Below are 22,132 nucleotides of genomic sequence, written 5' to 3' on the forward strand. Positions count from 1 at the left end.
GTATTCAGGGATGGAATGATTTTATGCCTTTTCCTTTTTGGCTACCAGTGGCATTATCAGAGGCATGTTGCCCTTACATTCACTTAGTTGTGGGTTCAAATCCTGTACTTCTCCCCTATTCCCAGCAGTGTCTGTTACATATCCCAACAGTCCAATATACATACATACATATACGAAGGAAAGTAACCAAAGTCAAAAGGCATAAATCCACTCCCACCTATTTCATCCCCACATACTCCACTCCCTCTCACCACCCCTCCCTCCCTTTTTTCTTGGCTCCTCCTGGATGATGGGTCATCCCTGCATCTTGCCCACTGCTCTGGGTCAGAAGCAATGCAGCAAGACACAGCACATCCACAGCAACACCATTTAATTTAATTGATGAATCCCCCCTCCTGCAGAAAAAGAGAAGACAAGAAATCCCTTTGGGCTGCATCAAAATATCATTCACACATATTCACTCACCCCCATGCCCCACCAACTCCCATACATCACAGCATCATCCATACACAACCATTCTTCACTCATCCCTATCTTCTGTTTTCTCCCTTCCTCAACAGAAATCCCCCTCTTTCCCAATGCCCCTTTCAACCCATCTATCCATCTCATCCTTGGTCTCCTCTTCATGTTCACTCTATCCACCTCTGCTTTCCACACTTCTTTTAATAATCTTTCTTCACTCATTCTTTCTGTGTCCAAACCATCCCAACTGTACATCTCATCACCTTTTACCCACATTGATCTTTAACTTCCTTCATTCCCACACCTTCCCAACTCCATTACTAACTTCCTTAACCCCTTCCATACGGTGCCGCACACGTAGGCGTCATGGACTTAGATCTCGGTGGCAGCAGCCAATGCCAGCCGTACGACGTGTCGTAATAATACTCGCATCATAAAATATAGTCACCGCTTATATCGATCGTTCTCTCTTCACCCGTGAATTTTGATAACCATAGAAAATGCGATTACAAAAGAATTAGAAAGAATGTCATTATGGAGGGGCGACTACAATAAATATAATCAAGACGCCGATATGGCAGCCTCACGAATACACTCGCTCCCCATGACGCCTACGTGTGCGGCCCCGTATGGAAGGGGTTAATCCCTCCTCTGATCTTGCCATAAGTGCAGTGTCATCAGCAAACAACAACTGGCTTATCTCCCATTTTTTTCAATTTTCTTTAACCATCTCCAATCCCCAGCCCATTACCCTTGCATTTGCTTCTTGCACCACAATCACATAAGGTAAAAGTGATGGCTTCAACTGCAGTTATGCACTTCCTGGCATACACACTTCACCACCACCTGTGCTGGGTGTATACTTTGACTTGGCCACCCTACTTAAAAGGGAGAGAAGGCACCTTTGGTATGTATAATCCTTGTAGGACCACTTTCAGGTGCTCATTGTTGCCCCCAAATAACATAAAATATATATACAATAATCCCTTCCATGGAACTAAAATAGAAGAGAAACATTTGGGAGTGGGATGGGTTGGGTTGGGATTGGTACATGCTTTGAGTGGCTGCTTTTGCTATATAGGTAGATAGAATACCCAAACTACAATTACCTGAACCATAATTTATCATTAAATGATTTATGTGCATTAGATACCATTTTTATTCAGAATTGAAAATTTAGCAATTTGGAGATGGGAGGGTATTTTACCCCCCATATCCACATACTCCCCAAATCTGAACACCCTATGACTCAATTAGTTCGGGTGTGGGAGGGATTACTATACCAAAAGCCCTTTTCCCCTTATAAGGGGAGTAGCTGAGGGCTTCATTCAGCAGAATAAAGTTGCTGTCAGGCACCCTTGTGAAATACATAATGCAAGTGCAGCAGGAAAGGGGCTCCAATGAAATGAAAGACTACAAACTACATCTCAGTATTCAGCTCATTGATTCCATTGATTTTATATGATCCTCTGCATTTTGAACAATATTCTCCAGAGGAAAATCTGTGATATATTCTTGACTGCATGCAGGTGGACGCTTTTCTGCATTGGGTCGAGGCATCTCCTCCAAGGAAGCTGCAAGGGGTGGAGTGAAGAAGTAGGTATGTAGAAGAGCCTGAAATATACAGAGGCATATTTGAATGGTGTTTCAGAAATGCTATTATTATTATTATTATCAAGGGATAATGATAGTGCGTGTTGCTGTGGACTGTTTACTAATGCTTCTCTCCTTGGGAAGAGTCTCAGACTATCATTGTACATGATGGTGGCAATGGATTAGAGGTGAACTTAAAGAGTGAAAGGTTGGAAGAAGTGGAAAGTTTAAAATTTGTGTAGTCACTACCCTATACATGGGGGTTTAGAAATGTGTACTAACCTTTCCTTGCAGGTTTCCCTACACAATAAGATAAATAGACTGTAGCACTGAAAAGGTTAAACAGTGTCAGCACCTAGCAAAAAAATACTGCAATATTTTTGAACCAGTCAGGTGCCTTTACCTTGTCAGCTCGAATACGTTTCTCTGAAGAGTATATTAGGAATTTCTTAATCAAGTCCAGGGCATCTGGTGAAGCATCTGGCAGGACCTGAAATCATAGTTAGGCATTAGGGTCTTTTCATATCTATGGCCAGAGGCTGTTGCCAATTTCCTGGAGGTCACAGGTCTTCTGCAAGAGGAACCAGGGGCAACAAATTTATTGATTGATTAATGCCCTTCTCTTCCTTGCAAGGGGGAATAAAAATGGCATTATCCTTAAGGACTTCCTCAGGTTAGACTGATGTTCACATACATGTATAATTTTTTTTCATTCTAAGGCTCCAAATGATGACTAATGCAGATGTCCTAGGTATGTAGGTATAATGATAATTATAATTGTTCCCTCACATATCAATCAATATGATGTCTTTGGTCTGCAGGAGACCATGGCTCCCAGTAAACAGCAATGTCCACCAAACAGGCTCAAAGGTCACTCAAAGAACAATTTTTTTGTTGTTGTTTAGTGTCGGGTTGTATTTACACATACTACTGTGATCCCAAATGAATAATTCACTTACTAGTTCCAGTGGAACAGCTTTGGATTTAGGAAAGGTAATCTTTTTGTAGTCAGGTAGTTGTGTCAGTCCAGGCCAGTTCCTCTCGCTGGGAGTTCCAAGGGTTTGCAGAACCACACAAAGCTGATCAATGTCACTTTCCCCCTGAAGAAGTAGTGACAGAATATATTCTATAAATAAATCATGGTGTGTTTAGATTTTACTGTGCCCAAGGCATCTGAAGCTTTGTGGTGGTGTAGAATATAATGACATAGAAGTTTAAATGGTCATTTGGTTAATATTTGAAAAGTGTTTGCTGCTATTACCGGAAACACGGGTGAATTGTTGAGCAAGTCACCAAAAATGCATCCAACAGCCCAGAGGTCTACTCCCTCATCGTAGCGTCGAGCTCCATATAGAAGTTCTGGTGCTCGGTACCATCGAGTAGCAACCTGTGATATCAGAGGAGTTTGTTTACAAGATGTCATTATGTCCATTAACTTTAGACTTATCAATTATTTTGTTCAAACTGATGCCAAATGATCTTATTTAGCTTGAGGTTTGTTGTCACACCAAAGAGGTAAAGGCTAATTGAAGACAATGATTATGCTTATTGCCTCATGTATATTAACAGGAAACCTGCAGTCCAACACCTGCCAGCAATGGTCTTTGAGCCATCCCACAAAATTCTCTGGAAAGTAATGTAGGACTGTTTTTTGCATTGTATTAGTTTTAACCATTTTCTGTCACCATCTAGTAGGAGCATCCACAAGGAGATAAAATGAGAGAGAAAACATTGGTAGTGGGTGTGTGCATTGGCTAGCTACCTCCCTTATAAGAGGGAAGTTTAGTTTAGTTTTTATTTTGCAATCAAATACACAGATATAAAAAGACAATATAAAATTGTGAGGATGACACAAAAAGCATTTGAAACTTATTTCCATTGTGGTCCTCTTAAAAAATAGAGAATCCAGATACATTTAAACAAGAAGTAATATAACTAGGAACAAAACATGTAAAATCATAATACATACATACATATACCAAAGGCTTTTTCCCCCTACACGGGGGGTAGCCTAAAAGAAAAGGCATAGAAACCACTACCACCCATTCCATTTCTTATATATTCCACTCCCCTCCACCCTCCTCCCTCCCTCTTATCTTGGCACCTCCTGGGTGACGAGTCATCCCTGCATCCTATCCACTGCAATAAGTACTTAAAATAATAATCATTGATATAACTCATTATTCAGAGAAAGAAAAAACTAATGTATGTAGTTAAGATCAGAATATGTTAGTCATGATAAGGTCTTACAAATAATAATCTTTGACATAACTCATTATGTAGAGAAAAAACAATGGCACCTGAAGTATTAAATATAGTAATAAATGTTACAACAAAAATGAAAAGAGACATATGGTGTATGGATGGATAAATAGCTGGTAGAAGGAGGGGAGTAGTTACACATTGTAAGTTATCTTTATGCAAAAAAGAGGTTGAAAAATAGTTGAAGATTTGGAGACTAAATGCCAACCCATTAGAGTTGTAACTCCAGATGTAGAAGAGTGCTAATGGGATTAGAAGGTGTCAGGGTTCTGATTGCCTCAATCTTCCTTGCAGGATCACCACAACCAGATATTTTATCATGGGTTCCACAGTGAATTAATTGCACTGTTAATAAAAACCAGGATAGATTAAGCAAACTTAGTATGGGTTAACATTTTAAAATTAAATGATTATATTATTGCATTTGTCACTGATATATATCTTTCAGGACTAATGATGAATACTTGCTCATGGTGATCCTGCCAGATGGAGAGCAGAGGGAATATCCCTGATGCACATTTTCAAAACTCATGAATACCTTTACCTCCATCTGAAGTTGACATTTGGTCTCTATATTGGGACCAGGATCTCTCCCAACTTCAATTATATTTTTTTCCATCTTTTCACATATGGAGAACTGACAAACAGCAACTGCTTCCCCCCCTCTCACTACTTTCAGTTGATGACACAGAAACAGTCCCACACTAATACAACACAGATAACAGTCCAAAGTTTCCTCCCAAAGATTAATGGAAGGGTCCAAGGATCACTGTTGGCCACTGTGGGGCTGTGGGTTGCTAGACAATGATCTCAAGATTACAGCTGCTGCTACTGCTATTATTATTATCATCATCATTATTATAATTTCTTTTTGGCTACCCCCCTTGTAAGGGGGAAAAAGCCTTGGTATGTATGTATATGTATATGGGTGGAAAAGGAGATAGCATATAGGATTGATGAAAGAGTATTGGGATGGTTTGGACACATGGAAAGAATGGGTGAAGAAAGGTGTGGAAGGCAGAGGTGGATGGAAAGAACATGAGGGGGTGACTGAGGATGAGATGGGTGGGGTGAGAGGGGCATTGAGCAAGAGGGGAATGTCTGGGGTAAGGAAGGGAGAGGGCAGGAGATGGGTGAGTGGAATGGCTGTGTATAGATGATACTGTTATGTAAGGAAGGGAGGGGGTGGGGGAGACGAGAATGGTTATGTGTGAATGATATTTTGACACAGCCTGAAGGGATTTATTCCCATCTTCTATTTTTCTGCCTGAGGGGACGGGGGGGGGGGGGGGGTCACTGGTTAAGTGAAGTGGCCTTGCAGTGGATGTGCTGTGCCTTGCTGCATTGCTTCCGACCTAAGGCAGTGGGTGGGATACATGTATGATCCATCATCTGTAAGGAGCTAAGATGAGAGGGAGGAAAGTGTGGTGGATGGGAATGAAATGGGTGAGAGTGGGTATATGCCTTTTGAATTCAGCTACCTCCCTGGTAAGGGGGAAAAGCCCTTAGTATATAGATAGATAGATTATTATTGATGATAATAATCATTATTATCATATATCTTTATATGATAAAATGGTAGATTGTCATTTCTGAGAGATTACCAAATGGGACCAAGAGTGGATCCGTTCTTGCAGTGGTCCTACAGGAGAAACATGGAAGAGAATCATCTACTCACTGCTTGTCTTTAAAGTCCATTACAACCTTCACCTCCATCTAGGTCAGTGGTTCTTAGCCTGGGGTGCCTGTACCCCTAAGGAGTACGAAACCTTGAACCCCCGGGGGGGTACGAGACATGATAGCCAGCGCATGGGACTGTATATTTACAATGAGAAACCAAAGTAAGGTTTGTATCACTATCTTTTTCATATGTTTGCATTGTATTTGGGATGGGGGTAAGAATTTTTTTTCTGAGATATCAAGGGGTACGGGCACTGAAAAAGGTTAAGAACTACTGATCTAGAGGAACAGCACCAAGGATTCAGTCTCTGAACAGAACCCAAAATCTCTTTCTCTCCTCAACTTTCTCATATAAAGAGAGTCAACAACCAGTGACTGTTCTCCTCCCCCTCCTTCTCTTACTTATCAGTGACACAGAAACATCTACAGTAGGTCCTCGTTATACGGTACATTTGCATTCCTGAAAACCTTAGCGCAAATTGAAATTACCGTATACCGAATGCGGGAAGAGACTGATTGTTGTGGTGGCTGCATGGGGTAGTGGCGCTACGGTACGGTGTAAACAAAATGCGAGTGAATACCGTATCTGTGAATTTTTCGTTCCGTAAATAGAATCGAGGGTAGTAATTACCAAATGAATTTACCTGATAAAGAATTACCGTATAAGGAGGACTCACTGTATCTCTATATCAACAGGTTTCTTCCCCCTTTTTAAGGGAAATAGCCAGTTAAGGCATACACTCACCCCAACCCATTCCACTCCCATCCAATACCCATTTCCCTGTCATCTTAGCTTCTCATGGATCAAGGATCACCCCTGTCCACTGCCTAGGTCAGAAGTAGTGCAGCAAGACAGAACACATCCAAAGAAACAGAAACACATCCACACAAATACAATACAGATAACAATTCAATGTTTCTTCCTAGAGATATCTAAGGGATGGGTCAAGGAATGTTGCCAACCATTGTAAGGCTGTAGGTCTCCAGATGGTGAAATTCTAGCGACAGTTATTATTAGCAACACTCATTTCATTATTTCATATTATACATACCTGATGAGAATACAGTCTTTTATGTTTTTCTGTTTGACAAAATACCCGGCATAAGCCTAAATCTGCAATCTTGAGTTGTCCAGTTTCACTAATAAGAAGATTTGCAGGTTTTAAGTCCTATGGGCAGAAAAAGCAGCTTTTGATAATTCATCACATTTTACTAGTTCAAAATATAAAATTCATCCTAATCACTTAAATTTAAAACAGCATGAATTTCACCTAAAGTTAATGTACATATACTCTATGATAGACACCCTATACAATACAATGGAATTATAGATGAAAAGATCTAGACTCCAACAATACTACTGAAAATCTTAGGTAATGTAATAAAGGAATATATCTAATATACTTGGTACAATAACAATGGGTATTGGACAGATCAGTTGTCAATCAATGCCATGGCCTTACCCGATGCATGATGTGATGTTGATGCAGGTATGCCACACCCGAGAGAAGCATTGTCATGTATGACTTTATCTGAGGCTGTGTTAGTGGTCTAGATGCATCACGAATCATCTCTCCCAGGTCTCCAAGCATCAATTCAAACACAAGCACAAAGCCAGCTCCTTCGCCAAATACATCTAAAAGTCTCACAACCTGAAAGAAAATTTATTTAAGTCTATTGAAACAGGATCAAGTATAAAAAAAACAAAAACAAAAACACAAATGCATGCCCTTTCTAATAATTATCACAGAATTTCTGTACATATATATATATATATATATATATATATTTTTTTTTTTTTTTTTTTCAATCTCATGGCATTTTGTTTAAATCAATGCACAGTTCTTGGAGAAAAAATATACAAACTTATCATATTGAACAAATTGTGTCTATAGCAAAGGATTGAACCTGAAGCCACTGGAATTCTAATTGAATACTGTAAACACTGATCCATCAACCATTCCAATAACTTTTTTTTTAACTCCATTGCAATATAAACTTAAAAAAAATCAAAATACAACAAATGATTAACATACATGACTAGAATTGACTTCTTGCAGGGCTTTGATCTCACGTAGAGCAGTAATGGGCATACCCTGTTCAAGTCTACGTAGAGGTACCTTTTTCAGGGCCACCATCTGGCCTGTCAGGTTATGCCGAGCTCTCACAACAATCCCATGAGCTCCCTCTCCAATACGGCCCACAACAGTGTATGCATCCATATCTTGTAAAATGAAATATGATAAATTAATAAAAATTAATATATTTGTTATCACTGTCAGTATCTGGTGTGTTTTGGTTATGAAATCTGTGGAAGCAGTTCTAGCTGGAACATATATAAAAGATATGATACAACTTTTTAAAAATGCATCAGGCTCTCATTACAAACAAATTCACATATAAGAGATAAAGCTATGACGCCTCATCCCCACTTTATGTGTAAAAATTTCACAATTATGCAACTTGTACATGGTTATTGTTTTGTATACTACCATTATGTACATACATGTATGTATATAAAATGATCAGAAATTCAATATAAAACTAATTCTGGAGTAAATGTGTAACTTTAAAATCATTAGAAATATACATAAAACAACCTTCAGTGTATATGTATAGCCTGTATTAACATACATAATCTTATCCTATTCCCAAGTTACCCCATTTGCTGATACATTTCTACATTTTTTGTTAACTGTGCATGGTGCTCTATATAATTAGCACCTCTTCTAAATGTACTATGATTGTATACTCACTTTGACTGTATGTGGCTTTCACTCAGTTTCCTATGCATCCTGAGCTACCATTTCCATCTATGCAGCAAAGCTCAATTAGTGGTTACCTGTGATATGATAAAATAATGGTTATCACAGGAGTGATGTGTCAATCAATATATTGCCCCTGGTCTCTTCAGAAGAACTGCAATCTCCAGGAAACTGGCAACAGCCTTCAGGCAGGCCATAAGTCACTTAAAGAAGAGATATTGTGTTGTGTGAGGCACTATAGTGCCCACTTATACTTACCTAATTGTAGTATAAAGGAAAGGAGTAACACTCATTGGGTCCCATCTCCTACCTAGCTTCAAATTCATGTACAGTTCCAACTCAGGCTATATCTTTGATTCCAATTTATCAAGAGAGTGGGGTACTTTGAATTGGTGGCCATGCCTATTCTGTGTTGGTACCATCTCAGTGATACGAGTAGATGATGACCTAAGCACAAGTGCATAAGTGTGGTTCTTATCCAGTATGTGAGGATTTTCTCTGTGGGACTTATATCTGCAGGGGAGGTTGTTGTAGGAGTATTGAGTTTTTGTTGTTGTTTTTTTAACTAAGGGCTTGTTTTATAATCTGTGTGTCAATTACTAATTATCTGTGTAGTTTAAAGTGGCAGGTAGTGGTAGATGTCTGAGTAGCATGCTGCTGGTGTAGTTTGCCAGTATGTGAAACTTGAGGCAACAATTACCAATGTCCAGCAACTATTATATTCTTGGAATGTTATGAATGCTGCCTCTTTTCACAACTTTTCCTCTTTCTATATGTCTATATGTCGCCCTGGCTGTTCAACTTATACATGGATGGAGTGGTGCGAGAGGTGAATGCTAGGGTAGTGAGTCAGGGATTGGAGATGGTTAAAGAAAATGGAGAAAAGTGGGAGGTGAGCCAGCTGTTGTTTGCGGACGACACTGCGCTTGTGGCAGGGTCAGAGGAGGGATTGAGGAAGCTGGTGGCAGAGTTTGGGAGAGTATGTGATAGAAGAAAGCTAAAGATAAATGTGGGTAAAAGTAAGGTGATGAGATGTACAAGGGGTGAAAGTGGCAGTAGACTGGAAGTGAACATTAAGGGAGAGCGACTGGAGGAAGTGGATAGTTTTAGATACTTGGGTGCAAGTGTAGCAGGAAAAGGTGGAGTGAAGGTGGAGATAGAATGTAGATTGAGAGAAGCGAGTAAATGCCTTGGTGGTTTAAAGAGTGTAATGAGGAATAGACATTTGGGAATGGATGCGAAGAGGAGACTGTATGAAGGAGTGATTGTGCCAACAGCACTGTATGGGGCAGAAACGTGGAACATAAGAGAAGAAGAGAGAAGGAGTTTGAATGTGTTTGAGATGAGGTGTCTGAGAAGTATGGTGGGGGTTACTAGGCTGGATAGAGTGAGAAAGGAGGAGGTGAGGAGGAGAACAGGGCTAATAAAGTATTTTGGAGATAGGGTTGATGAAAGAATATTAGGATGGTTTGGACACATGGAAAGAATGAGTGAAGAAAGACTAGTAAAAGAGGTATGGAAGGCAGATGTGGAGGGAGTGAACATGAGGGGACGTCCTAGGATGAGGTGGATGGATGGGGTGAAGGGGGCTTTGGGGAAGAGGGGAATGTCTGTTGAGGAAGGAAGGGAGAGGACGGAAGACAGAGGTGAGTGGAGAATGGTTGTATATGGATGATGTTGTGACTGCATGAGGAGGAATGGGCGGGGGGGTGGGGGGTGTGGTAGTATGTGTGAGTAAATTTTGACGCAGCCCGAAGGGATTTCTCCCCATCCTCGCCTTATATGCAAAGGGGGACGGAGAGGGGGGGTCGCCGATTAAATGAAGCGGCCTTGCTGTGGATGTACTGTGTCTTGCGACACTGCTTCTGACCCAGGGCGGTGGGCAGGGTGCAGGGATGACCCGTCATCCAGGAGGTGCTCAGATGAGAGGAAGGGTGGGAGGGGTGTGGAGGGTATTTAGGGATGAAATGGGTGGGAGTGTTTTTATGCCTTTCCCTTTTTGGCTACCTCCCTTGAAAGGGGGAAAAAGCCTTGGTATATGTATGTATGTATGTACTTTTATTAATATTTGAAAGGCTCTGTATGATGCTAGGTTTGTGATAATCACTTGTAATGTTATAGTTCCCCTCTATTTTGTAGATTACATTATCTGTTTGAAGTGCACTCTTTCAGTTTTGTTTATGATGGTTCATGGCCTTGCTAGCTTTCTCTATGGTAAGCTATTTTTTACCACTTGCTGTACCAAAGTGGCAACACCACTACAAAGCCATGAGTTGATGAAACAACATGTTTAGAGGCACTAGACTCTGCTACTTGTTGTTGTATGGTAACATATTGCTAGCCTGGAATGAATGGTAGGGAAAGACATGGGAAATTTTTCAAAAGGGGAGTCAGAATACAGCATTCAGTTTGCCGCAGTATGGTCTTCCCTTAAGCACACTTGGAGTGAACACTTCCATGTTCAGTCCAGATGGCTGGTAGTATTCCCATCAGAATATACCATTTTAGTTTGCCACTGCATGAACTCCCCTTTTGAAAAACTTATTTACAATAGAAAAAGAAAATGTTGGAATGAAAGCATATACAAATATACAAGAATTAAATAGATATAAAGTTTGTGTTAAGGGATGACTAAAACAGAGAAACAGTGGCAATCTAGGTACACTTGAAAAACATTCAGCTACACTTAGGGGAAACTTTAAGAAGTGCTGGCTACAACTCCTCCATATTTTAGATAAGTTCTTTCTGAAATTCTGACAATCATGATTTCTGTTCCCTTTATTCTGATACCTTCTGGATGCCTGTATTTTGCACTTCATATCAAACATTTTGTACCCTACCATACCATACACTGTGGGGTTATGATGCATGTCTGAGAGGGCTCAGCCCGCAAAGTTAATCAATTTTAGAAAAAAACAAATAGATCAAATCTAGTGGATGAATTTTATTTTTGTCCATGGTGCATAATTTCTTCTTCCTCATATATTTCATTTGCTCCCATGCTTAAGGTTGGACTTGTAATGAACCTCCTACTTCATCGTTCCAACGCTAAATCTTCCTATCTTCCAACACACCTACATACTGCTGCACTACTTCTTTCCATGTCCTCAACACCAATGCTATTATTTCAAGAGCCAATATTGCTGGCAATAACATGAAGCACTATAAATAAAAATATTACTGTGAATATCAAACAAAAATTGTGATAAAATGATCAGAAATATTGGGAACTTAGAAAGCTAAACAAACAATTCCTTTACAACTTCATGTATATAACACTTCTCAAATGGAAATGTTTGAGGCATTTATTTTCATTCTTCCATTTCATATAATATTTTAGTGCTTGAGTCATATACAGAGTTCTACAATGAAAATATAAAACTGCAAATCTTGAAAGAGACAGGAGACCATCTGTTGATTACAAATCTAACACTTTGAGAGGATAACAACCTCTTTGTAAGTGCACAAAAACTATAATAAGCAAAAACAATAATAATTAATCTTGTTACAAGAGTTCTGTACACACTAGTATTTATAAGTACTGAATGCAAACTCAATACATCTGCCTCCCTCAGGTTTGTTTGTTTACACTGGTTTCCAAGGTTACCAATATTATGTTTGGAGTTGTTCTATTTGTCCGCTAGGGGTCAGGTGATGCGGGAAACTTCAAATCCTGACTCGATAGAATAACTTTGATGTCCCTTCCATAAGTCCATATAAAAACTTAGTTATTACAGTGACATGTTCTATCATTTTTCTCCAAGCCACTTGTACAGATCAAATTATTCATCCCTATATCAAGGGGAACAATGAACGATCAAACCAAGTGTCATTTTACGATGGTGCATTTTATTTTGTCGAACCTGATATATTCGTTCGTCTTTCTTATTCATTTGTAAAAGGTTAATTAATTGTGTGGGAGCACAGGTCAGCGACGCATGGATATACAAGACGGAGAGTGTTTTTTATCTTCGTTCGGTACCGCGAATTACAGTTCTGACAAGTTGACGAAAAATCCATAAAAACGAAATACACAACACATAATATGATAATACAAACACATATTGTATACACTTGAAAATAATAACTGTATCATCTTGGCACATGCTAAGCAAATATTCTATGTGGTATAAATGACACCACTCTTCAGTGTACATGGCCTAGTATGCAGTGAAAATGTAATGGTAACCTGTAATGTTTGTTTTAATCAAAACATACGAAGAAATATGTTATATAAATCTGACCATAAATCTTAGTTCAGAGAATTTAATACAATGTTTTAGATTAAAAACTATTTGAGACGCAGGAACGCATTCACTGCTTGGCGATTAGCTTTTGTTTTATCCACGCCATCAGACCCTACAGGTTGCTGGAAGTTATTGCGTCAGTTGTTTACTAGCTGTCTGTGCAAGTGGAGGTGTCGAGACTCTCTTGTGTGGACTTATAGCTGAGAAATCTTTTTTGTGCCAAATTTTGGATATATTTCTCCATAACAAGGATCGATTTAAATAAGAGGTAAGGTTGATTAGTGTTAGTAGCCAGTAAGGTGTTACTTGGACCGCCGAAATGTGTGTAAATAATAACCAGATGCAAGATGTGTTTGAAAAAAAAATTCTTCACTGTCTTGTACGTATCTAGCCTACATTTGTAGGCATTAGGATTCTATAGTATGATTGTGTGACGACATCCGGTATCAGATTGTTGGTTGTTTTTCGTCGTTTATGCGACAATGACCAGAGGAAAGGAGAAATAGGTCATACTGGAAAATGAGGTCATGGAAATTTTGGTCATTTTAATACTGAATTGAAACCGATGTTTTCAACGGAAATAACACAATTAAGTCTTTGAAGACATCATCTCCTCTATAAACAATGTCATCGAAAGAGTTGATAATTTAACAGTGAAAGGAATAGCTACTGATGCGTAATCATGTTTGTAAATATTATTTCATGGTACAACGATTATTTTTTCATTGTTTATATTTGCCTATGATGCGAAATGTCAAGGTGAAAGTAGGTTGACGAAATAAAATCTCAGGAAAATAAGAATGATGACGCAAAATGATTTGCGAACAAGATAAACGATACGAAGAAATTTTAAGGTGAATTGGACATAATAAAGTAATTGAAAATAGAGAAGAAATTAAGGTGACGTTTCTGTCTTTCTAGATATTGATATACGCCTTATTCTCTCTCCTGGTAATTAACTCAGTCACTTCCTAGGCATTTCCTGTGACTTTGGTCTTCAGTAGGAAGACTGTGTCATTGTTACGTGATGTTTCCCTCGCGACGGATATCATACCCCGTTACGTGTGGTTGATAGGTCATGACGTGCCCTACACGTGATGTGACGTTTTTGAGACCATACACGTCAGCACGTTACATGGACACGTTGGGTCTTGCAAATGCAAAGCTTACGAGAGTTCAAAGGCTTGAGTCAGTTTTAATTAAGGTTATTAGAGTTTTGATTATGAGGTTTGTCAGTCAGTGGCACTTCTTTCCTTACATGGACTTGATGACTTCCTGGAAGAGGCTTTCATGCCTGTGACTCCAGGTCAACTTTTTCAACTTGTGGCAGCGTGTGGTGGACTATCCTTGCTCATCGTACCTCAATTCTTGATTAAACCAGAATTGATCAAATCTGACCTCAAACTGGTTAACTGTGATCACCCACTCAGACAACTGATTCCAATACACAAGTAAACTCGTTCAAAGCTCAACTCATTTCCACACCTCGTGAGTAAAGGGGTATCCCTGACTCCCGCCGCGTGGCACAGTACTAACCGACAGTTCCAAAGTACGCCGACAGACTTGTTACTCGTTACTCCCATTTGCTGGTCCCGTTAATAATGGTTTCACTTATTCAAAATATAAGCGCAGTGCTCCTAGATCTTACAAACATCCTAGTATACTACAAAGAGTGTTTATAAACTTTGGGATCTGTCTGTACATGTAGATACTAGTTAGCCTAAAGTGCTGATAGTTATCCGGTTGACACGTGTTGTAGGCTCGTGCCGGTAGCTGGAGTTTTGTGGAGGGGAAGTGTGTAGGATGGACGGAGGAAGTGTGACCGATAGAGAAAAAGAATGGTATCCTTCCATCTCGGACGTGTTATAAGGTGTGTGCGGAAACTTAAGGGTATTGGGCAGAATAAGCTGTGATATGAAAGGTGTTGTGATTTGGAGTGGGTTGTTACCTGTGGGTCCGGACTGAGGGAGAGAGAGAGAAGCCAGACGTCTCTCCATTCTCGGGGTCAGACTTGATGTGATCTGTGAATTTAATCATGCGGACTTTTCTTTGGTTGTTGGATGGGCGGTTTTGTGTGTATTTAATTTCAATTGTTGATGTAAAATTAATAGAGTTGGATCTTTGGGAATTGTTCAAGGTTGATTATTTGATGGGAAGTGAAGTAATGAACTCCTTTATACGCACACACACACACATACACTATATATATATATGATTACACATGTGGACATAACAAACCTACCACATTGGCAAACCCGAAGTAAACTACTATACCCACAATTAAACTGTACGCAAGTGTATGTCGCGATTCCCAATGGGGTTCCATTTGGCAGAATAGAATCGCCTGGCTGCAGCCGGAACGCGTTTTCAAGTCAGTAACACTGGTGGGGTTAAGGTGTTCTGTCTTGTTCTTGTGAATGTTATCCCTTTGTTCTTTTGTTCATCAGTTTGGGCAGGTGTTGTTTGCGTGTCTTGCTTCCGTGCTGCCGCTAAATAGGCGTAGACTCGTTATGGTTTCTTTTCTGTTTTCTATATTTGGTGTCCGTCGCGTGTACTCGCTCTTGTTTCTGCTACTTCCTCAGCGGACTGCGGAAGTACTACAAGGATTTTTTTTTCTACCTGGGCTTTACGTTATCTTTAGTGTTGAGTCACTCTTAGTGAAATAAGTTAGTGAGGCGAGGCGAGCTTAGTGGAGGTCTCATGCCTGTTGGAAAACGAGCTGACACTGAAGGTATGCGGTGCGCGAGTGTTGCTTTGTGTTGCGTGCGCATGCTCGCGTGCACTGCTCGAAGGTCGGGAGCGTGCAGGTGAGTTTAGTGGGGTCACCAATAAGGTTAGGTCAGGAGACCTTTGACCCAAGGCCGCCCAGAACATGATTTGTGGCCTTTGCCACTGTGACTTACTAAAGGTACTCATGCACGTCTCGGTGTGTTGGAATGTTTGTTAGTTTTTCGAATCAGTTTTTGTCGTTTTTCAGTCTTTTATTCGGAATGAAGATGTGGGTCTTTGTAAGTGTATATTGGCCTAATAGTGAGAAGAGTGTAGAGGAAAGGGTGGCTTTTTGGATAGAATTAAATGAGTGCATAGAGGGTTTAGGGAGAAATGTCAATGTAGTGGTATTGGAGCCTCTCATTGCTAGGGTAGGACACAAACCAATTGACGGAATGGTTGGGAAGTATGGAGTTTCTGGAAAAAACGTTGTGGAGAGATGTTGGTGATGTGTCAAGAGAGTTGATGGCAGCAAGTACAGTGTTTATGAAGAAAGTCAAGCATAGGTATACATGGAAGAGGGTGGTGGATGGAAGGGTGGTGAATAGGGCTGTGATGGACTAGATAGTGGTAACCAGGAGAGGAGTAGGAATAGTTTTGGATGTACATGTTCTAACGGGAGAGGGTTGGGGAATATCACATAATTTTTTTGGTGGAAGGTAAGTTGAGAGTGGAAGATAGGTGGAGAAAGAGGGAAAGGACAGAAGGTAGGGAGGTGCTTAGAGTAAACTGCTTAAGTGAGAAAGAAAAGGAGGAGTACAAGAAGCTGAGAGGAGTGGGAGGGAGTGAAGAATAGAACTAGGAGTGGAAGGGGAATTGGGATGTTTCGAGGATAGAGTCACAAGGTGTGGAAAGGTGGTGTGTGGAATAGGGAGGACGGAAATAGATAGAAGGAAGGGTATTGAGTGGTGAGGTGATGAAGCAAATAAGATTGTAGAAGAGAAGAAACGAGAGAATTATACGAGATGTACAAAGAAAAGAGAAGTAAAGTAGATCAAGGAGGCCGAGAGGAGAGATGTGAAGTGGGGTAATAGTATGGCATAAAACTTTGGGGTTAATTAAATATATTTTGGGAGGAAATTAAGAGAGGGAGAGGAGGCGAATCAAGTAGAGAATAAAAGGTGCAGATGGAGAGATGATAATGGAAGAGGCAGCAGTAAGAAGAAGATAGGCAGAGTATTTTAGAGAGTTCCTAAATGTAAAGAAGGATAGTGAGGGAAAGGTATTTGCAGTGAGAAGCGCTAAGAAAATGGCAGTGCTGAATGAGGAAAGTCATAAGGAAAGACGAGTTGAAAACAGTTATTAAAGTTAAGAGAGCAGGTAGGGCAACTGTGTCGGTGGGTGTCATGCGGAGTGTCTAGAGAAAATGGGGGTACAGTGATGGTGGACTGGTTGATGAGGTTTAGTGTTTGTCTAAAAGAGGGTAGAGTGCCGGAGGAGTTCCACTTTACAAGGGAGAGAGTAACAAATGTGGGTGTAGTAGTTTCAGAGGTATCAGTTTGTTGAGTGTAGTTGGGAAGGCTTGGGGGGAGGCGGTTGATTGAAAGGATTAGGAGATGTATATAGGGAGTAATTGGTGAGGAACCGTGTTGGTTCAGGTCAGGTAGGGGGTGCGTGATGAGATTTTTGTGGTGAGGCAAATATGTGAGTAAACTTTAGGAAACTGTATTTTTTTCCCCTTTATGGATCTGAAAAAGGCTCATGACAGGGTAGACAGGAAGGCACTGTGGGAGTTTTTACGAGAGTGGTAGCGAATGGGTGGTTGGAGGTAAAGGTGGGGCTTGGCCAGAGATGTGTTATGTCTCCTTGGCTGTTCAATTTTTACATGGATGGGTTGGTGCAAGAGTGAGCGCAGGGGTAATGGGACGGGGATGAGATGGTTAAAGAAAACGGAGAAAAGTGGGAGGTAAGCCAGTTGTTGTTTGCTGACGACACTGCGCTTGTGGCAGGGATCAAGGAAGTTAGTGACAGAGTTTGAAAATGTGTGCGAAAGAAGTTATAAATGTCGATAAAAGTAAGGTGACAAGATGTACAAGGGGAGAGGATGGCAGCAAATGAAAGACTGGAGGAAGTGGACAGCTTTAGATACTTTGGTGCTCATGTGGTGGGAATGGGAGGGTTGGAGGTGGAATGTAGATTGAGAGAAGCAAGTAAATGTATTGGGGGTTAAAGGTGTAATGTTTAAATGAAGCGGCCTTGATGTGGATGTACTGTGTCATCGTTGCTTCTGACCCGTCATCCAGGAGGAGCCAAGAAAAGAGTGAGTGGTGGTGAATGGAAGTGGAGTACGTGTGGATGAAATGGGTGGAAGTGGACTTATGCCTTTGACTTTGGCTACCTCCCTTGTAAGGGAGAATAAGCCGTTCGTATATGTATGTGTGTATGGTGATCATTTATTAAATATTTCAAGTAGTACCCGTCGGTACTAACGGTATTTCAAGTGTTTCAGTTGAGTATTACCGACAACATTTCAAGTGGTTTCAATAGTGATATTGAATTGATTAATGATCAAGACCCAAGAGGGATTTCATAATCTTTGGTCGATGTTTTGGAAACAGAATATTTTGTCAATATCATAGATTATTGGCAATGTCAGTATTGTGTCTTAAGGGAGGATTGTTGACATTTATCTCAACAAAATCCCTTGGTGCAGGCCAGACTAATTCGCTGAATTTTTGTTTTTATTTGTTCGTTTATTTATTCATTTCGATTCATTTATATTTTTAGGAGTGTTTTGTCGCTTTTGGGGTAGAGGAGTTGCTGAAAAGCAGTCTGTAGTATTTCCTTCCCGTTCTTCCTGATCTGTCTTAATAATGTAAATGAAATCCAGTTTATGACTGATGATACAATTAATGGTAGGTTTGTGATTGGTGCGTTTGTGTGTGTGTGTATATGTATATATATATATATATATATATATATATATATATATATATGTGTGTGTGTGTGTCTGTGTGTACAACACTGAATGGGCCCCAGTGATTAAAGATACTGTCATGAGGATACCGGGTTCGAGTCCTGGTCAGTACCACATTTCAATTTCAGCATGCTGGCCTTTGATGGCTTAGAATTAAAGATCATTGTTGTTGTTAAAATTTAGATATATATATATATATATATATATATATATATATATATATATATATATATATATATTAACAACAACAGTGCACTTTAATTCTAAGCCATCAAAGGCCAGCATGCTGAAATTGAAATGTGGTACTGACCAGGACTCGAACCCGGTATCCTCATGACAGTATCTCTAATCGCTGGGGCCCATTCAGTGTTGTACACACACACACACACACACACACACACACACACACACACACATATATATATATATATATATATATGTGTGTGTGTGTGTGTGTGATTCCCGAGTTCACTCAATCAGCAAAGGTATGCGCTCTATATAAGGCAGTCACCGACAAGGATATACTTGTTTCAGGTAGATTAATTTAGAAAGTCGTTTCTTTATTGTGATTGACACAAGTATACCCTTATCGGTGACTGCCCTGGCGATGATGCAATGGGGAATGTGCATACCTTTGCCTGCACAAGAGCCTGCGAAGTGTCAGGATAAGTATCATGATGTATGCATATGTGTATCTGTGCCTGTGTGTGTGTGTGTGTGTGTATGTATGTATGTATGTATGTATGTGTATGTATATATATATATATATATATATATATATATATAATGTGTAATGCTGTAATGCATGTACAATTAGGAAAAATAGAACGCACTCTCTTAACCAATGTGTAAGTGTATGTACGTATATGTTTCGCCTTTCAGGTCCAGTGCAGGACCACTGGGCTATACCCTGTGGGGCGGTGCAGCCTCTGCACCTCACCATGGTGGCTTATACAACTTGGTAACAAAGGTGGTTGTGAATGGTGCCAAGTGTTGCGGGTTCGAATGATTGTGGTTATGATCAGAGTCTGAAACCGGCTTTACCACTTCGATTGCGCTGGTCGAGTGCTTCAAGCACCGACGTGCGACACTGGTACTGTACATGGCGCCTTTGATGGCCACCGTTGCATATATATATATATATACATATATATATATATATATATATATAAATATATATATAAAAATAAATATATAAATATATATATATACACACACACACACACCAAAGGCTTTTTCCCCTACATGGAGGGTAGCCAAAAAGAAAAAGGCATAGAAACCACTCCCACCCATTCCATTTCCTATATTTTCCACTCCCCTCCTCCCTCCTTCTGATCTTGTGTGTCTGTGTCTTCACATGGAGCTGTTTGCTTTGTGCTCGTGAGGTCGCTCGTTCTTAGTGTTCGTGTCTAGTGGCGTCTTCCGGTGTTTTATCGGGCGTGAGAGAGGAGGGGAGGTGGGAATGCCCTGACAATTCCCTGGTAGTTAACCTCCGTGACTTCACGTTCACTTCCAACCCTTCAGTGAACTTCGCCGTGTAGTGAGCGTTGAAACGATTGGTTGTTTTTTAGAGAAGATGAGATTACTTTCTGGATAGGGATGCCATGTGGTAAGGGACATGGACTGCCTAGTGTAGGCCTTATGGTCTCTTGCAATCTCCTCCGTTCTTATGTTCTTGAGTCTTGTTAAGCCACGGTGGTCAGGTACTCGGGCTGCACCGTCCTTCAGGGGTCAGTTCGGTGGACCTGCGATGGTCACATCTGTACTGGTTGTGATTATTATTATATTCAGGTTTCCGCCAGACAATTTTTCCTATAAAATTTTTCTGGCACTGTTTTGGCCCAGTTGGGAATGTGTTACTTTTTTATGGTTTCATTGTAAACCCGCTGCCCTGTGGCCACTGGCAACGGTCCCCATGTGAAACTCTTTCTGAAAGAAGGGGAGGGGACAAGAGGGTTGGTATAGTTAGTTGTCATCCTATGATTTGAAGGAATAGGAGAGGTTTAATGGAGACAGAGAGAGAAAGGGAGAGTGTCTTGGGCCCGGTTTGCAATCTACGTACCAATCCTGAGTGTTGATTGAGTTTGGAGACGAGTGGTCGGGAGTTGATTCTCCTTGACGTCCGTCCCGCGGGACCGCTTCGTGCCGGTACCCAGAGCTTTCCTTCCTCCTCTTTTTCTTCTTTTCCCTTTTCTTCTCTCTCTCTCTCTCTCTCTCTCTCTCTCTCTCTCTCTCTCTCTCTCTCTCTCTCTCTCTCTCTCTCTCTCTCTCTCTCTCTCTCTCTCTCTCTCTCTCTCTCTCTCTCTCTCTCTCTCTCTCTCTCTTTCAAGAAGTTCAAGGTCAAGTAAAGTCACAGGCGATGTCGTCCTTCACTTTGACCGTACGAAACCCCAATTCTTTGAGTAGTAATTGGGTGATGCAGCGTGTGGCCTTTTTTCAGGCTAATAATGTGTTGTTTATTCTATCTGGGCTGGAGGATGGAACCACCGGCTGAAAATGTTTTTTGAGTGGTCGATACCCCCGTACTCCATGACATTGAGCTCTTCTTCTTCCTCTTCCTCTTTCATTTCCTTTTTTTCTCTTCCCTTTTTCTTTTCTTTTTTCTTTTTTTTTCCTTTCATCATCATCTTCTTCTTCTTCTTCTTCTTCTTCTTCTTCTTCTTCTTCTTCTTCTTCTCCCTCCTCCTCTTCTTCCTCTTCTTCCCTCTCCACGGTACCCATGTGATTCAGGGCTGCATTTCCGTATTGATGCCACGGTGGTGGATTTCAGGCAGTGGCAGGTCCGAGAGGGGGGTGAGTGGCTGAAGCCCCCCCCCTCTCCCCCGCCCAAATTTGTTTTTTCATTACCTCGTTTCATGTCGAGGAACCTGCCAGATGAATTTCCCAGCACTTAATAAAGCACTTCAGTGAGAATAATAATTTGAAGTATATTCAACATATTGATGGTAAGTCTTTAAAAATGTAAGATTAAGTATTACTTCCGCTCAACATTTTTAAAGAAACTAAAGTAAAAAAAGATGTCCGTCAGTTTATATTCACAATCCTCGTATTCTTTAAAAACTTCATCTATATTTACAAAATTCAGGTTAGCCCCCCCCCCAGTGTCGTTTGCATTTACAAAATTCAGGTTACACCCCCAAATTTTTATCCTGGATCCGCTCAAGGGGTCCTTTCTTTTACCTTCCAGTTTAAAATGAATATGGTTCACCACGGTCTTGGATCACGTGTTGGACTGGTGATCGATGGGTATTACCCTCCCGGATGAGAGGGCAGAGCTCGTATCTATGACCCAATCTCTGTGTGTGTGTGTGTGCGTGTGTGCGTGCTTTACCGTGGGAGATCTCACAGGGAATCCACAAGTTCAGATAAGCGCTCTATTTGGATTGCCTATATCGGGTTGGGTTGCTTTAGTTGCCCACGGGGCGCAACTTTGCGGA

General features: G+C 40.6%; 1 protein-coding gene across 1 annotated transcript; it reads right to left on the reverse strand.

Moving 5' to 3' along the window:
- Positions 1–47: 47 nt before the first annotated feature.
- On the reverse strand, positions 48–12,349 carry LOC143018110 (cyclin-dependent kinase 20-like). Its single transcript, XM_076173232.1, has 9 exons — positions 12,289–12,349; positions 8,754–8,839; positions 8,034–8,221; positions 7,461–7,649; positions 7,050–7,166; positions 3,317–3,442; positions 3,015–3,155; positions 2,459–2,545; positions 48–2,076 (listed from the first exon to the last, which is right to left on the reverse strand). Exons 3-9 carry the CDS (start codon positions 8,217–8,219, stop codon positions 1,897–1,899), a joined length of 1,026 nt encoding a protein of 341 aa, XP_076029347.1. The 5' UTR covers positions 8,220–8,221; positions 8,754–8,839; positions 12,289–12,349; the 3' UTR covers positions 48–1,896.
- Positions 12,350–22,132: the final 9,783 nt, after the last annotated feature.

Source organism: Oratosquilla oratoria, chromosome 34 (assembly GCF_046742065.1).
Source record: "Oratosquilla oratoria isolate Oo_2021 chromosome 34, ASM4674206v1, whole genome shotgun sequence".
In the NCBI taxonomy this organism is placed as follows: Eukaryota; Metazoa; Arthropoda; class Malacostraca; order Stomatopoda; family Squillidae; genus Oratosquilla; species Oratosquilla oratoria.

Bases quoted from the DNA above. Each gene is read 5' to 3' on its own strand.
- LOC143018110 (XM_076173232.1), bottom strand. From the start codon at position 8,219: ATGGATGCATACACTGTTGTGGGCCGTATTGGAGAGGGAGCTCATGGG. The intron at 3,156-3,316 runs GTAATAGCAGCA...CTACTTCTTCAG, and splicing joins ACAATTCACCCGTGTTTCCG to GGGGAAAGTGACATTGATCA. The intron at 2,077-2,458 runs GTAAAGGCACCT...TGTATATTTCAG, and splicing joins AACGTATTCGAGCTGACAAG to GCTCTTCTACATACCTACTT.